The 17,500-nt window shown below is 34.4% G+C and overlaps 2 protein-coding genes across 2 annotated transcripts in view; one reads left to right on the top strand and one right to left on the bottom strand.

Moving 5' to 3' along the window:
* The window catches only part of c3h16orf87 (chromosome 3 C16orf87 homolog), an 11,258-nt gene extending 7,240 nt beyond the window's left edge, over positions 1–4,018 (bottom strand). Inside the window, exons 1-2 of the mRNA XM_073836922.1 lie at positions 3,790–4,018; positions 2,908–3,001 (exon numbers count right to left, since the gene is read on the bottom strand). Coding sequence (XP_073693023.1) covers positions 2,908–3,001; positions 3,790–3,855 — 160 coding nt within the window. The 5' untranslated portion in view covers positions 3,856–4,018. The remainder of the gene's footprint in view (positions 1–2,907; positions 3,002–3,789) is intronic.
* A 9,136-nt stretch (positions 4,019–13,154) lies between these two features.
* The window catches only part of gpt2 (glutamic pyruvate transaminase (alanine aminotransferase) 2), a 7,361-nt gene continuing 3,015 nt past the window's right edge, over positions 13,155–17,500 (top strand). The window contains exons 1-2 of the mRNA XM_073836593.1: positions 13,155–13,725; positions 16,316–16,405. Coding sequence (XP_073692694.1) covers positions 13,420–13,725; positions 16,316–16,405 — 396 coding nt within the window. The 5' untranslated portion in view covers positions 13,155–13,419. The remainder of the gene's footprint in view (positions 13,726–16,315; positions 16,406–17,500) is intronic.

Here is a 17,500-nt window from a genome sequence, read left to right as displayed (position 1 = left end):
CACAATAATTAAAAAACAAATTACAAACATGCTGTTTAAAATGTTGTTTAGATGAAGTACAGCATGTCAACTTAATATATTGTCACATATATTTACAATAATCAAACACTGAATGATTGATGATTTAATAATCTTGCTGTAACCTAATTCTGTGATTCACTAATGGCAACACATTCTGTCTCCAACAGATATTTTAAATATTTATATAATCAAGTATTTCCACGGCAGCCATTTGATTCCAACTACTGTGATAAGATCTTTTTCTACTCACTCCATTTACAGGCCTGCTGTACGACTGCACATTAACTCAGGAATCCAGGCCCTGTCAATAACCTGCACTAACAAGAACAGCTCTGTTCTACAGCTAATTAACACTGCGTAACTCCTTCACAACTATGACACAATCATGAAGTCTGGGTTGCATCATGTGAGAACATTTTTTTTTAAATATCTGGAAAGCTTAGCTTTAAATGTGATCAAATATTCTCATCATACTCGTTTTATTTCATGTTGCAAACAGGGACCATTTTTTACATAAATGTCTTTGTTTTAATATTTAATCTGGTTTAAAATTCTGTCCAAGAAGCAAACAAAGCAAGGACAGGCAGGGCAATCTAAATAAAGTCTGTCCTAATTTAAATTGAGCACATTATTCTTAGCAGACTGAAGGGCAAGCCTTGAATAAATACTACTGCTCAAATGGAAATGTTTCTCTCAGAAGAAACTATGGCTACACCCTTCACATAACATAATAAAAGTAGGATCTCAGACCCACCATATATTAACAAATTAATTCCTTATGTGACTTGTGAAAAGCTCACAATTATTGGTACATAAATATATATATGAATGTTGAGAAGTTGGACAAACAATGTATACATCACACTGTGGTAAAACATTTCAACAAAGAACATTTGTGCAGAGCATTCCAGTCATAACTCATTGTAACAATCACAGACTGAGTCTGCGCCGCCAAAAAACGCAATGCACACGCCAGCTGGGCTTTGAACAATAAAAATCATAAAACTTCTGAGACTTGAGACTATCTGCCCATTTGATATGTAAACAATGAGACATTGTTTACTAGCGTATACAATGGAATACTCATGACTGGCCTAAAATTTGATGTCAGTGCTTTAATATAATTCCAAATAGCAGAAAATCAAATAAATGCATTTATTGTGAAATAGAAACTGCACACTGAAATGTTTTTCTCATGCCCAAACAGTGCAACTATAAATCACATACACTACCAGTCAAAAGATTTTTTGTTTTTGTTAAAATATAATCTTATGCTCACCAAGCCTGCATTTATTTGATCCGAAATACAACAAAAGCTGTAAAAAATGTTTACATATTTTTTTATTATTTAAAATAACTGTTTTCTATTTGAATATATTTTTTAAATGTCATTTATTCCTGTGATTTCAAAGCTGAATTTTTAGCATTCTTAGTCCAGTCACATAATCCTTCAGAAATCGTTTTAATATTCTAATATTTGCTGCATTTTATTATTATATTAAAAACAGCTGAGTAGAATTTTTTTAGGTTTCTTTGATGAATAAAAAGTTCAGAAGAACAACATCTGTCTGAAACAGAAATCTTTTGTAACATTATAAATGTATTTATCATCACTTTTGATTAATTTAAGGCATCCTTGCTAAATAAAAGTATTAATTTCTATCATTTCTTTCTCTAAAAAGGAAAAAAGGTTATACTGACTCCAAGCTTTTGAATGGTATAATGTATAATGTTACAAAATATTTTATTATAGATAAATGCTGATCTTTGGATCTTTCTATTTATCTAAGAATCCTACAAATAAATTACTGTTTTTACTACTACTAATAATAAATGTTTATTGAGCAGCAAATCAGCATAATAGAATGATTTCTAAAGGATCATGTGACACTAAGAACTGGATTAATGATGCTGAAAATGTAGCTTTGATCCCAGAAATAAATTACATTTAAAAATATATTCAAATAGAAAGCAGTCATTTTAATTAGTAAAAATATTTCACAATATTGCTGCTTTTTCTGTATTTTGGATTAAATAATTGCAAGCTTGGTGAGCAGAAGAGAATTCTTTTAAAAAACCTTACTGTTCAAAAACTTTTGACTGGTAGTGTAGTTGTCACATTTAACAAGATCACAACAACCCAAGCTGGCCTCTTATCACTTATATAACACACTGTTTACGTTTTCTACAGGCGTCATTTTGTGACATCAACTTTGAGAAATATATTCTGTATAATTGTTGTTAGATTTTATAAATGACTTGATGTAAAATAAAAATTAGTCAACTTAAATACTGACTAGTTTCTTGATAAGACAGTGGAGGGAGGGGGTGGAGAGAGAGAGAGAGAGCGAGAGGCGGCAGGAACAAGCTTTTCAGACAGGAATTAGTTTGCCCTTCCCCCATCTCTCTTAGCACTACTCACTCAAGCAAACAGCCATCACTGCACCACTCATTTCAGTATTCTCAATGCATCCTGCTGACTGAAAACTTGCCTGCTGTTTATTTCCATTCACAAGCCCAAAGAGTCCAACACATACTGATAGTATGTAAAAAAAAAAATAACATTTTTTTTTTTTTTATCAACATGACTCATGAGCATAGCCTGAGGACGCAGGCTAACTATGGCCGACTCATATGGGTAAATATTAAAGGAATGAAATGAGCAAGGGTTTATTTTCAACAAGAGAGAAAACTTAGCTGATCAAGTTCTGGAATTACATTCCATTGTAAAAATTTTAAACCTCAATTCCGTAGAAGTCACTTTCCAGATCAATAGTCACATTACAGACCACTTGATAAATAATTCAACTGTAGATAATTTACAATAACATAATAAAGAAGTAAGGTTTTCAAATGCATAAAACACATAAAAGATGCATAATTTACCCATTACTGGAGACCTCTCATTTAATTTGGCATTGAGAAGCTTTCGGCTAATGAAGACGTAGCCACAAGGACAGGATTTACAAGCCACAGGAATCTGAGAGAAACAGAAAGAGAGAATGGGAACTCAGTGAAGTTCAGTACACACTGAAATTTATGTACAATGACTGACTAAATATTTCACAACACTTGAGGAAAAGCACTTCAATATTACGCATTTACAAAGGAGTAAATAAAAATGGTCTGCCTTATAAAGGCAACATTTTAAACATCCTTTGACTGAGGAAAAACTGACACTGACTCTACAGTAAACAGGAAACAATACCCCCCAATATGGTGCCAAAACACGATACAGACACAAAACACAGTCTTATGAAATGATCTGCAATGACATGAGTTCTGTTTGTTCAAGGGCAAAATAAACAATAGTAATTCGTCGTTTATATGTCAAAATCAGCATGAATGTATTGTTTTATAATCATTTGAAGTGGTTGAAGACTGTAGATATGATTATCCACATTTATAAGCAGTTTAATCGCTGAGATCAGCCTCCTTCGTGGTGAAAACAGACAGCATGAAACCTATGAAATTTCACTGTTTCAATGCAGTAAGCTAGATATGCTTTTACAGGCTTACACGTTTTCATCTCCAAGCTTAAATGAAAACAAAATTCGGTGGCTTATTTTGTGATACGACACATAATATCAATAATATCACTTCGATACAATCGCCAAAATGTGAAAACCACATTTCACATCACCTAGCAACGCTGTTTGTAACTCACACAGATGTAATAAATAAATAAATGTACTTTATTGACGCACATACCATACTAACTTGAACAAAAACACAAATATGTATCATTCATTGAAAACAACACCTCACCTGTTGGTCACACTCCGGGCATGATTTGGTTGCCATTTTCACTTTCTTCACTTTGTTTGTAGACATGTTTATAACGAAGAGCTTCTATAATATCCCTTGATCTCGGCGATCGTACTGTAAAACTTCCAGCTGCACTAACGCACACAGAGAAGTGCAGCTGATCGGGTTCCCGGGAGCTCAGACACACACAGCCGATGGACCATCAATCGCACAATGCAGACTGCGCATGCGCGCTGAGGAGGGTCGCTCGGTCCCTGGCTGGCAGCTCACGTGACCCACAACTAGCAATGGAAAGATTAAGACAATTTTTGTATATACACTCTGAGGTTGAGCACTGTGGGTCACAAAAACAGCTTTGAGAGCGAGAACAGCAATAATAATATTCTGCTGTCCAGATATTTCCTTTATGCATGCAGCACTCGCGGGGCATGCGCACTACAGCACGACAGTCACATGGGTGAAGAACAATAAAGTGCTGATGTAGGTGAAACAGATATGCTGGTTGAGACACTGCCATTACATTTTAATATTGTGGCTCGATGTAAACAACCGTTCGATCCGACGAAATCTGTCAATATTGAAATATCTGACTAGTAATATGTGACCTTGGACCACAAAACCAGTCTTAAGTAGCACGGGTATATTTGTAGCAATAGCCCAAAAAATTGTATGGCTCAAAATGATCGATTTTTCTTTTATGCCAGAAATCATTAGGATATTAAGTAAAGATCATGTTCCATGAAGATATTTTGTAAATTTCCTACCGTAAATATATCAAAACTTTAAGAAGAACTTTATTTGGACAACTTTAAATGCGATTTTCTCAATATTTAGATTTTCTTTTTTGCACCTTCAGATTCCAGATTTTAATATATGTTCCTATCCTATAAAATCATACATCAATGGAAAGCTTATTTAATCCGATGATGTTTAAATATTAATAAAAACAAAAAAGACCCTTATGACTGGTTTTGTGGTCCAGGGTCACATATATCACACATCATCACATGAAATACTTCAATAAATTATTTTTATAATTGGCGACATGTATTGTGTAAGTGTTTGTGCAGCAGTGTGTGAGAGCATTAGATTGTATTGTGTTATTGTATTACTTTTTCCTGTACCAAAAAAACACTGTTTATTGTTCCCTCACATTGGTTTGCAAGCTAGTCTGACACTGAAACACCAGTATGCTGTAAGGCTGTAATCAGTGTCTCTTTTTCATAGGTTGAACAATGTCATATCAAAATTCACTAGAATAAGTATAACAAGCATTTCTTAGCTTAACGTAAAAGCTGTATGACTAGTTGTGCAAGATGAGCATGGTTAGTATGTCACAAAAGGATCTGATTACTCTTTAACAACAAAAATTTGTGTAAATAATATTTTCAACAACCTGGCAAATTGATCTCAGCTATTATTCAAATATTTGTCAGTAGTATATGGGCTGTGCCTTAAAGTCCATATTGATACATATTATGTGTAACAGACTACCAGTCAAAAGTTTTGAACAGTAAGATTTTTAATGTTTTCTTTTTAAGAAGTCTCTTCTGCTCATTAAGACTGCATTTATTTGATCAAAACTACAGCAAAAACAGTACAAATCTGAAATATTTTTACTATTTAAAGAACTGTTTTAAATTTGAATATATTTAAAAATGTAATTTATTCATGTGATTTCGAAGCTGAGTTATTTTGATTTGCTGCTCAAAAAAAAAACATTTATTATTATGTTGAAAACAGCTGAGTAGAATTTTTTCAGGTTTCTTTTATGAATAGAAAGTTCAGAATAACAGCATTTATCTGAAATAGAAATCTTCTATAACATTATAAATGTCTTTATCATCACTTTTGATCATTTTAAAGCATCCTTGCTAAATAAAAGTATTACTTTCTATCATTTATTTTGAATGGTATAATGTAGAATGTTACAAAAGCTTTTTATTTCAGATAAATGCTGATCTTTGGATCTTTAAAAGATAAAGGTAAGAAAAAGTACTCAACTATAACAAAAAAAATGTTTCTTGAACAGCAAATCAGCATATTAGAATGACTTCTGAAGGATCATGTGACACTGAAGACTGGAGTAATTATGCTGAAATTGCAGATTTGATCACAGGAATAAATTACATTTTAAAATCTAAATAGTAAAAATATTTTAAAATATTACTGTTTTTGCTGTACTTTGGATCAAATAAATGCAGGCTTGGTAAGCAGAAGAGAATTCTTTAAAAGCATTAAAAATCATACTGTTTGAAAACTTTTGACTGGTAATGTATTTTCAGCGTCCATCACTGCTGCAATCATTTTATTCAGTTTGAGTCTATATTTTCTCATTTTGCATCATCCTAAAAAGATTCTGCTCTTCATTTCTTAGTTTTAATGCTTCTTGTCTGTTCCGTAAATGAGCAAAAATGTAAAGAGGAACATCTAGTAGCATTTCAAATATCTTAAGCATTAAGAAATATTTTAGAGAAGTTGCAGTAATATGGGGCTAGGAAATGAAAGATTTTGACGTATGTTCTTACGTCTGGAGTGTCTAGACAAGTGGAAAGAGAATTCTTTGAAAAACATTAAAAATCTTACTCTTCAAAAACGTTTGATACAAGGAATCTAAACTACTCATTATTTCATAGAAAGGTCTTAACGGGAATATGTTTTGTTTATAAAACAATAAATAGGTGAGAGATAACCAGAGAGCTGTTTTTATTTTATAAGCTCATTACGTAATTCTCTGTTAGTATTATCCATAAACACTGCATGGAATAGACTGCTTTAGTGTTTTGAAATTACAGCGGAAAAGTAGCATTTTGTCAATATCGCTTTAAAATGGTAAGGCCCACTGTTGAGTGTCTATTGAAATAGAAAAATCTTAAAAGAACATTATGTGTGGCTCTGCAGACTTCATGGTTGTTGGTTGCACTGTGGGAATCTCATGTCCTCTTCATATGCTAAACAAGTCATTGTTCAGCACAAGGCTGCTCTTTTAACCTCTCACAAGATGACGTAGGCTACTGGTGCATAGGGTGTTAATGACGTTTTCTGGGAAAATTTGACTTTAGATCAGACTGAAAGAGAATCTTGTTTGGGAACAAGTGGGAAATCTTTCTTTTTGTATTATTAACACAAGTTTTCACTGGCATGTCAAAAGTAATAAGAGAAACCACTCTTTACCAAATATCTTATAAAAAATAACTTATAAATAATAATAAAAAGCATAATGACAAACAGATGGTACCAGTGAGAGGTAGGCGTTCTAAAAGATGTTAATAAAAACAATACATAGGCTATATATTATAGCGATTATACAGCCTGATGTCCAACAGATGGCAGCATTTCTTTCAGATTACACAGTCTGCAGAAACAATTTCACTTTTCCAGCCTTTGACTTGTATTTGTGAATACTTTCCATATAAAACCAATGCTTATATGAGGCATTCTAACATAGCAAAATAATGAAAATAATAATAGTAGAGTACACTCAAAAAATGGTGGGTTAAAAGCAACCCAGTGCTGGGTGAAATATGGACAAACCCAGCGATTGGGTTGTTTCGACCCAGCAGTTGGGTTAAATTTTTAATCCAAACTTCTAGGTAGTTTCATTTACATTAAAAACTATTACTTAAAAATGACTATATTTCTTGCTTAAAATTAACCCAAAATAGGCTGGAAATGATCATTTAATATTATGTTCAATAACAGTGGCGGCTGGTGCTAAACAATTTTAGGGGGGCGCACACAAAATGAATCACATTGTTAATATAAGCTTTATTATCAGTAAAGAAATCATTAAACATTTTTAATCATCCAAAAAAATATAAGCCATTTATAATAATGTGATTCAGAGATGAAGGCCATAAGTTATCCACACGAGGGAGCCACAGGATAAATCTCAGTTTTAAAGACAGTGAAAATAAATAGATTTGTAGTAAAACATTGCATATAAATTAATTTTCATAAAGTAATATATAGTCCAATATAATAAGTAACTTATGCAAAAACTATACTAAATACTTGTAGACCATTAATTGTTTTGAACTAATTATAATGGTATTAACAATATATTTGTCAAGTTGGTAGACATAACTGAATGTAAGTCCAATTAAAGAAGGAACACTATATATATATTTTGTGCTTATAATAATACTAACATAAACACTCATAATTTACTTGAAAAAAGACGTCTATTGTGTAACTGCATCATCCACATAAACCATTGTACCCCTACGATCGAGTTAAACTGCATTGTTTCAGTTACTTTGTGTAGTTGCCCACAACGATTTGGTGACAGGACTTTGAAATAACAAACAGGGAAAACGATATAAGGCATGACTTACATTGCATCTAGCGAGCAACCTTTATCCAAGCTCCATGATTCGTATGTTTGTTTTTATTTTTTTCTTCATCTGAAATGCTTGTGATAGTTTTTTATTTTTTTTTAGATAAAATCGAATTTACTTTCATCTCGGAAAAGATATTGCACATATTTGACAGTCGAGAACGGTCCAATCACATGAGGACAAAATGTATAAAAACAATATTGATTGGCTAAAATCTTAAGTAGGAGGGTCTGGGGCGCTCTGCTCTGCGCCCCGAGGACAATCTGAAACAAGCCAATCAGAGCTCAGCCTCAAGTCACATGCGTTTCAAAAATTTACAGACCTAATAGACCTTTCTCACAACTAAGAAGTTCAGTTTAAAATTATTAATGACATCTACCCCTGTAATGAGTTCCTGAGACACAGATTTAATATGGATTGTAATGAGTGCACTTTTTGTGAAGCAGACATAGAGTCATTAGAACATTTGTTTTATTTATGTAAATTCTCTAAAAAACTCTGGGATGACCTCTATGCTTGGTTAAGTTTAAAATATGTAATACCTGACTTTGATTTTAAAACTGTAAAATATTTGTCATTTTGTCAGAATTCTGATGTTGAATATCTGGTTAATAATATTGTAAGCTTGACCAATTACTTTATTCATAAATGCAGATTCTTTAAAGAACCCCCCACTTTCTTTCTTTTTCAGAAAGATTTAACAATCTTCTTCAAATCTTTAAAAATTATGAATCATAAAAAAGCCCTTAAACTGTGTAATCTGTTGAAGGTATTTTTTGATGGTTAAGCCCCTTCTATTCTATTCTTTTGTATTTTATTTTTGTATTTATGTTTGTATTTATTTTTGTCTCTGGATTTTTCTAATGTATATTTATTTTTATTATGCTGCTATTTGGACTTCTTGACGTGTAATAAGATCTTTGTTGTTGTTCATTTGGTATTTTGTATGTTCTCTAAGCAAAAAAAAAAAAAAAAAAAAAAAAAAAAAACCTTTCTCACAACTTCCGTATTTTGCGCCGGAAATACGTAATTGCTGTTCCCGCCCCGGTATGCCGGTAACCAGTTAAACAACGTGAAAAACGCTTAACGTGGCTTAATGTATGTAAAAAACGACCAGGAAACCCCAAGTTTCTGTCAAACCTTATGTGGAACAAACATTAACTACTATCAAAAGAATGAGCCCTTATTCCACAGATAAAGTGAATAATATCACGTTAAGCGTTTTCTCCCCCATAGAAGCCCATTATAAAGAAACAGCTTAACGTGGTTTACGTACCTCAACAGCGACCAGGGAAAACCAAACTTATGTTAAATTTCACTTATAATAAATACTTGCTGCTGTCAAAAGAAAGAGCTCTTATTCAGCATATAAAGTGATCGCCCCCATAGAAGTCCATTATAACAAACCATGTTAAGCTTTTTCCTTAATAGAGTTCTATAGGGAGAAAAGCGTGATATTATTCAATTTATATTATTCACTTTATATGCTCAATAAGAGCTCATTATTTTGACAGCAGAAAGTATTTATTATAAGTAAAATTTTAAGCCACGTTAAGCTTTTTTTTTTTTTGTATAATAGACTTCTATGGGGCGCGATCACTTTATATGCTGAATGAGAGCTCGTTCTTTTGAGAGCAGCAAGTGTTTATTATAAGTGAAATTTAACAGAAGTTTGGTCTTCCCTGGTCGCTGTTAAGGTAAGTTAAACCAAGCTGTTTCCTTACAATGGGCTTCTATGGGGGAGAAAACGCTTAACGTGATATTATGCACTTTATCTGTGGAATAAGGGCTCGTTCTTTTGATAGTAGTTAGTGTTTGTTCCAAGTAAGGTTTGACAGAAATTTGGGGTTTTCTGGTCATTTTTTACGTACGTTAAGCGTGTATAAACGCGGATAAACTCTTAGTGGAAAAATGTATATCCTTTATCCAATTTGTTCCTCTTTGTGACGGAGTTTTCCTACACGACTCTTATGAGGTCGGCAAAAGTTATCTTTGACAAACCAGCGAGGGAAGTTGTGTAGACTCTCCCCATTTTAATTTTAAATTACCCGGCTTTCTGCTGTGTTGACATTACACAGGAAGTCTGCATACCCTGCGATTGCGTATTTCCGGTTTCTGTGAAAAAGGTCTATAGACACCCATTTGGCTGGCGTCCCGCATACACGAACAAACGAAAAACAGTTTGGATTTTTTTTATTTTTAACAGGTTCTAACATAACTACCAGTCGAATAGTATGACAAAATAATGCAATTTCGTGATTATTTTGCAATATGTATTAGACTTATTTTTTACATGTTAGTAGTCTTCTTCCTTGGCTAACTTGAGGGGGCGGCGCCCCAGCGCCCCCTATTGACCAGCCGCCACTGTAAATTAACATTTATTAATATGTCGAATAAATAATATTTAAATAATAAACATTTTTAAATTACTTTATACTAATTTAATAAATGTTCAGCTTTTGATTATTGCCAATGCCTCTAGCAGTTATGTTGTCACAAGGAGTCAGACTGAGACGTGCGGATCCATTTGCAGCATTTATTAGAATCGTCAACAGGTCAGAATAATCACCAGAAAACAGGAACAACGTAGGTAATCCGGGAAACAGTTCGATAGACAGGGAATGGTCGCAATGGCAGGAAGCGTCAACGGGGTACACAGTCCAGAGTCATACACAGATAATCCAACACAGAGAAAAACGCTTAGAATTACGACCATATAGAACGATAAGACTTCGCAAGGAAGTGTGTGTGTCTGTGGCTTAAATGCATGTGGGTAAATGTGAAACAGGTGTGTGCAGCAATCAGTTCAGTGGGAAACAAGGAGCAGCTGTGTGCAGTGATTGGTGCAGTGGCTTATGGGGATTGCAGTCCAGAATGTGTGTGCAAGAGTTCATGATGAGAAGACAGACCAGATACATGACATATGTGAATGCCAGCCAAATGGTCATTTTTAAACAATAGCTGAGGTAAATAAAACTACCCAGAAGGTTGAGTTAAACATTTAAGTCGCTTGGTTTGTCCATATTTCACCCAGCACTGAGTTGTATTTTTTTTTTTAAAGATTTGTTTTTGGCATTTTTTGTCTTTAATTGATAAGACAGTAGTGAGACAGGAAACGAAGTGGGAGATGGGATCGGGAAAGGTCCGAGAGCTGGGACTCGAACACGGGACACCCGAAGGTCCCGAAATGCATCGGCCCTGACCACTGAGTTGTTTTTAACCCAGATTTTAATGTTGTCTAAAATGAACCAAAACAGCGTGGTTTTATGAAGTAGATAGAATTTGAATTCTGCTTCCCCTTCAATGTGACAAAGCACAAAAGACGCAAACAATAAGATTTCCTGTTTTCTGACACTGAGGGTAAATATTTCAATTACAAATTTTTCAAATGTTCCTTATTCAGTTTTTTTTTTAAGTTTTAATCTACCTAAATTTTTAGGTAGTTATGTGATATATGTGATTTTTTAGTTAATCGTTTAAAGAACGAAAACGTAAATTACTAGACATATCATGTTGTTTGTAACAATTTAAAGCTTTTAAAACCAAACACTGGTTAGAGACTCCGTATTACGGAGCCCCTTACGTCACCTGTAGAAGAAAAATAATTAATCCGTGGGGACGGTTTTGCAATTCGTTCCCTCAGTTTATAAACCATACCCACGAATTCTTAAACTGTTCCCTCGGTTTAATAAATCGTGCCCACGGATTAACAAACCGTACCCACGAATTTCCAATCCGTGCGCTCAGATTTTGTAAACCGTACCCTCGGATTTTGAATCCGTACCGACAAATTCATAATCCGTGCGCACGCTTTAGCAATCCGTTCCCACGGGTTTTAAACTGTACTCACGGATTTGTGGCTCCGATCAGTAGAAACAGTAGTATAAGCTGTTTACGTCATAATACTTAAAATAGTAATTATTATTTTAATTTATAGGCTAAATAAATGAGTGCACAAATGTGTTTGTTCATTCTTAACATGTAGACTCATTTTGGCGATTTTATGATAATCTTTTCACTCAGAGTTAGATGCATGTTTCACTGTTAATGTAATTATTAAATATGTAATATATTACATTGCATTTAGTTTGAGAGCAAAGGAATGACAACATAACCTGTACATTATTTGTTTTGTATTGCTTTCTTCTCCTCTCCAAAACTCGTTTTTTTTTTTTTTTTTTTTTTTTTTTATTCAGGCAATTTTATATTTTGAAAAATATTATTAAATAAAGCAAAGCCGTTTAAACAGCGCTCTTCACTTATTATTTTATTTTGGTACCATGCATGGTCCACACTTACAAAATATTCTTCTTTTTACATTCTTCTTTTTAGCGTTTATTTTACATTAATAACCAATGGGATAAAACAGGTGTGGTGTTTTAGCAGCTAATCTGTTAGTGATTAATATAAAATAAACGCTAAAAACTCTGTTTTGTCAGTGTTCCATGGTCTCATATAGCCTATGAGAAATAAAGTTTAATAAATGCAATACAATGCATTTGGCGGGGCCACAAATCCGTAAATACAGTTTAAAACCCGTGGGAACGGATTGCTAAAGCGTGCGCACAGATTATGAATTTGTCGGAACGGATTCAAAATCCGAGGGTACGGTTTACCAAATCTGAGCGCACGAATTGGAAATTCGTGGGTACGGTTTGTTAATCCGTGGGCACGATTTATTAAACCGAGGGAACAGTTTAAGAATTCGTGGGTACGGTTTATAAACTGAGGGAACGAATTGCAAAATCGTCCCCACGGATTAATTATTTTTCTTCTACAGGTGACGTAAGGGGCTCCGTACTTTTTTACACGCTCTTGTGTGCTGATGAAATTTTTGCCGGCTGTGACAGAGGCGAAAGTCTCCACCCCTCACCGGCTGCGGTATCTCACACAGCGCTGGGTATTGTAGTTTTATTCTAAGCGCAGTGAATGGCGAGGGTGGATCTAAGCGACAGCATGAGAACTACAACCCCCATTCTTAACAGAAACATGAGCCTGCTGAATGAGAGCATAAAGATTGGCGGGTGGATGATAGTAGGCGATGATGAAGAGATGATTCTCTGATGAGCGGAGGAGCGTGTTACAGCGAAGTATTGAACAATGCGGCTCAGCCTCGCACAGAAGAAACATTTTCTTAAGTGATTTCGCTTTTTATTTGTTCGTTTTATCCTTTGCCTTGAGTGGCGGTTAGAAAAACGGTTATCTTTACAGTTGGGTCTCTACACGAACATCCTTGTTCCGGGCTTTTGACAGGTTCACCAGACAAACTCGACTTCCTCACTGTGTCAACATGTATCGCCTGCAGTCACTGGCAGCCCGATCCCTGATCGCCGGAGCTCTCGATCAGTGTAGCCCCTTCACACTGACATCTCTTACTGGGGTACGACACAAATCTCAAGGTCCGTCCGTGGAGAAGTACGGCCAGATGCGCTTCATCACCGCCGAGGCTAAAGTGGCTGCTGAGCGCCTCAACGGAAAGATGCGGGAGAAGACCCTGACAATGGAAACTCTAAACCCGCATGTGAAAGCTGTGGAGTACGCCGTGAGGGGACCCATCGTCATTAAAGCCGGAGAGATTGAGAGATGCTTGGAGGAGGTGAGCAAATTGATTGTTTAAATAAATACACATTTTACACTTTTGTGCTCTTAAATACAGCCTTTCAGAGCTACATGTTTGTAAATGTTTGCATTTGGACACCCCAATGGAACAAACACGGGTTTTGTTCCGTGCAAAACTGTAACCAGTGCTAGAATACAGTCAAAATTGCACAGGTAGAAACACAAGTTGCAAACAATAAAGTCAGTGTTTCATTTTTAACCAACTACTGACTTGTTTAGTAATAAATGTTGTACTGTAAATGCTGTATTATCTTTATCAAATATGGTTGTTGTATTGATGTTCCTTTTTCCATTTTTGGAGTTTTGACTCCTAGCGTTTACACACGTTATGTGGAAATACTGACATGAAATCAAAACATTGTGCACTTTCAATTATAGTTGATAACACTATGTAAAATACAGCAACAACTTAAAGTAAGCTTTAGTCATAAATGTTACTGTGGGATTAAAATAGATTAAAGCCTAGTTTTAATATGAAAACAAACAAACCAAAAAAACTTTTTCATGTTTTTTTTAAAGAGGTCTCTTCTGCTCAATAAGCCTGCATTTATTTGATCCAAAGTTAAGCAAAACAGTACAATTTTAAAATATTTTTATATTTAAAATAAATGTTTTCTATTTCAATAAATTTTAAAAAGTAATTTATTCCTGTGATCAAATCTAAATGTTCATTGTCATTACTCCAGTCTTCAGTGTCACATGATCCTTCAGAAATCAATCTAATATGCTGTTTTGCTGTTCAAAAAACATTTTAAAATTTGTATCAGTATTTAAAACAGTTGAGTGCATTTTTTCAGAATTCTTTGATGAATAGAAAAATCCTAAGATCAGGATTTATCTGAAATAAAAAGCTTTTATAACATTATACACTATACCATTTTTAAAGGAAAGGAAAGGAGGTGAAGTGAGGCCAAGTATGGTGACCCATACTAGGAATTTGTGCTCTGCATTTAACCCATCCAAGTGCACACACACAGTAGTGAACACACACACCCGGAGCAGTGGGCAGCCATTGCTGCGGTGCCCGGGAAGCAGTTGGGGGTACGGTGCCTTGCTCAAGGGACTCACCTCAGTCGTGGTATTGAGAGTGCTGGTTATTCACCTTCCCCGCCAACAATCCCTGCCGGACCTTTGGGTTACAAGTCCGACTCTCTAACCCCCGTGGCCATCCTTTATTTAACAAGGATGCTTTAAATTGATCAAAAGTGATGATAAAGATGTATAATGTTGCAAAATATTTTTATTTCAGGTAAATGCTGTTCTTCTGAACTTTCTGTTCATCAAAGAAACATGAAGAAAATTCAAAATGGTAATGATAAATGTTTTTTTGAGTAGCCAATTAAAATATTAGAATGATTTCTGAAGGATCATGTGACTGGAGTAATGATGCTAAAAATTCAGCTTTGAAATCACAAGATTAAAATACATTTATACATTAAATATATTCAAATAGAAAACAGTTATTAAATGCTAAAACTATTTCAGAATTCCCGTTTTTGCTGTACTTTGGATCAAATAAATGCAGGCTTGGTGAGCAGAAGATACTTTTTTTTTAAAAACATTGAAAATCTTTCTGTTCAAAAATGTTTGACTGGTAGTGTATTTATTTTTCTGTTATTTTATTATTAATAATAAGGCAGTTAGATACATACAGAAGAGATTCAGTTATTCAGTTGTTTTCAGTTGTGTTTTGAAGATTATGAGGAATTTGGCTGTCTGGACAGAGTTGGGTAGATCAATCCACCAACAGGGTATACTGCTTTTTATGCCAAATGTGCTTGGTGGTTAAAAGTAATGTGCAAACCGATCCACCCTGCATGCCTTGTGGCACATCTTCATTTTCTCTTTCCTTTCTTATTGTGTCCATGTAGGTTGCTTTGAAAGAAACAGCACTCAGTCCGCTTTCTGACCTACTGGCAGGGCTTTTATCAAAGCAGGGAAACAAAGGTGCCTGATTCCTGTGAAAGCTGTCCATTCAGCTGTAATGTTATCTAACTCTCTAAACCATGACATATAAGTATGTTTGAGCTTGCATGCTCCGCAATGACAGATGAGCACTTAGGAAGGAAACTTTATTTATAGCCCATGAACAGGTGCCTTCTAGAGCTCTCTGACGAGGGCATGATCCCCCTCAGACCCTGATAGTTTCCTCTACTCATACCGAGACCTTGATTGAACTTTGTGTTGCCATGTCCTTATCTTGTGACTAGTTGGTACAGAATGTTCACGAAACGGTTTAAGGACTACAATGACGTGAAATCAAGGTTCCTGTTAGTCTGATTTATGTCTCTAGTAGGTCACAATACTTGGCCTGATTTAAACATATTATACAACTGCATTAAGCAACATTAATTTAATGCAAATATAGCCGATAAACCTGGCTTTTGTGACTAAACCTAATCATGCGTGTCTTGACAAACATCTGCTTTTACTGCAGTCATTAACTTTTTTTCCTACAGCTTTCTGGTACAAGCAAGGACAAGTCTATTGAATGTGTACTTTGCAGCGTGGTTTTTGGGCACACATTGTTCACATAACGCACACCTTTTCTTATTTTCTTTCTCTAGGGTGGTACAAAACCCTTCTCTGAAGTCATCAAAGCCAACATCGGTGATGCACATGCAATGGGACAACAGCCAATCACCTTCCTCAGACAGGTAACCAAAAATGCACACATTAATGTAGTCTCATAATCAACTATCTTTGTCTTGAATTAAGTTATTTTGGCATTAAAATCAGCATAAAAATAAAAATTCCCCTCATTAATTTTTCAAATGCATGTCATAGATCAGGGACATGTCCTCGTCACTTTTTGCCATGGTCAAATTGTCCCCATCCCTTTTTTTTTTTTTTTTTTTAAACGTTTTACGGCAAGGATGTACCTGAGATGAAACAAATATGACATTCGTTTCTGTTAAAATAAGATGCGATCTGGTGCTGGAATTGGTTGTTTTTACGATCATGCTGAATGCTGCAATGTTTTAGTGACGAAGCGTTCTATTGTGGCTCCTCCACAGTTTAACATTGCGGAGACTATATACTAATTCCAGTTAAATTACAAAACAAAACACAAATTGTCCTTGCTCTGCGGTCTAAAAAATTAGACTGGGCAGATTAGAACCCAAAACCTCCTACACACATAATGAAAATTTTACCACTAGACTGTTTAGAAGTACAAATGTTTATTGCGTATCTATGCATTTATTAACTGATGTGAAGAATTTCGGGCCTAATACTGTCCTGAGGTAAAAACGGCAAGAAATTAAGTAAATAAATCAAAAGTTTTTGAACAGTAAGATTTTTAATGTCTTTTCTGCATACCACGCCTGCATTTATTTGTATTTGGAATATTTTTGCTATTTAAAATAACTGTTTTCTGTTTGGATATTTTAAAATGTAATTAATTCCTGTGACTTTTTTTTTTTAAATCTGAATTTTTAACATCTTTAGTCTTAATTGTTACATGATCTTTCGGAAATCGTTCTGAAATGCTGATTTGCTGTTCAAGAAACATGTTGTTGTTATTGTTGTTATTATTATTATTATTATTATTATTATTATTATTATTATTATTATCATCAATATTTAAAACAGTTGAGTAAATTTTTTTTCAGGATTTTTTGAATAGAAAGATCCAAAGATCAGCTTTATCTGAAATAAAAAGCTTTTGTAACATTATACACTATACCAGTCAGTATAATTTTTGTTTTTTGGGAAAGAAATTATAGAAATGTATACTTTTATTTAGCAAG

Source organism: Garra rufa, chromosome 3 (assembly GCF_049309525.1).
Source record: "Garra rufa chromosome 3, GarRuf1.0, whole genome shotgun sequence".
Taxonomy (NCBI): Eukaryota; Metazoa; Chordata; class Actinopteri; order Cypriniformes; family Cyprinidae; genus Garra; species Garra rufa.
Note: the sequence above shows the minus strand (reverse complement) of the source record. Positions and strands in the feature narration are given on the sequence as shown.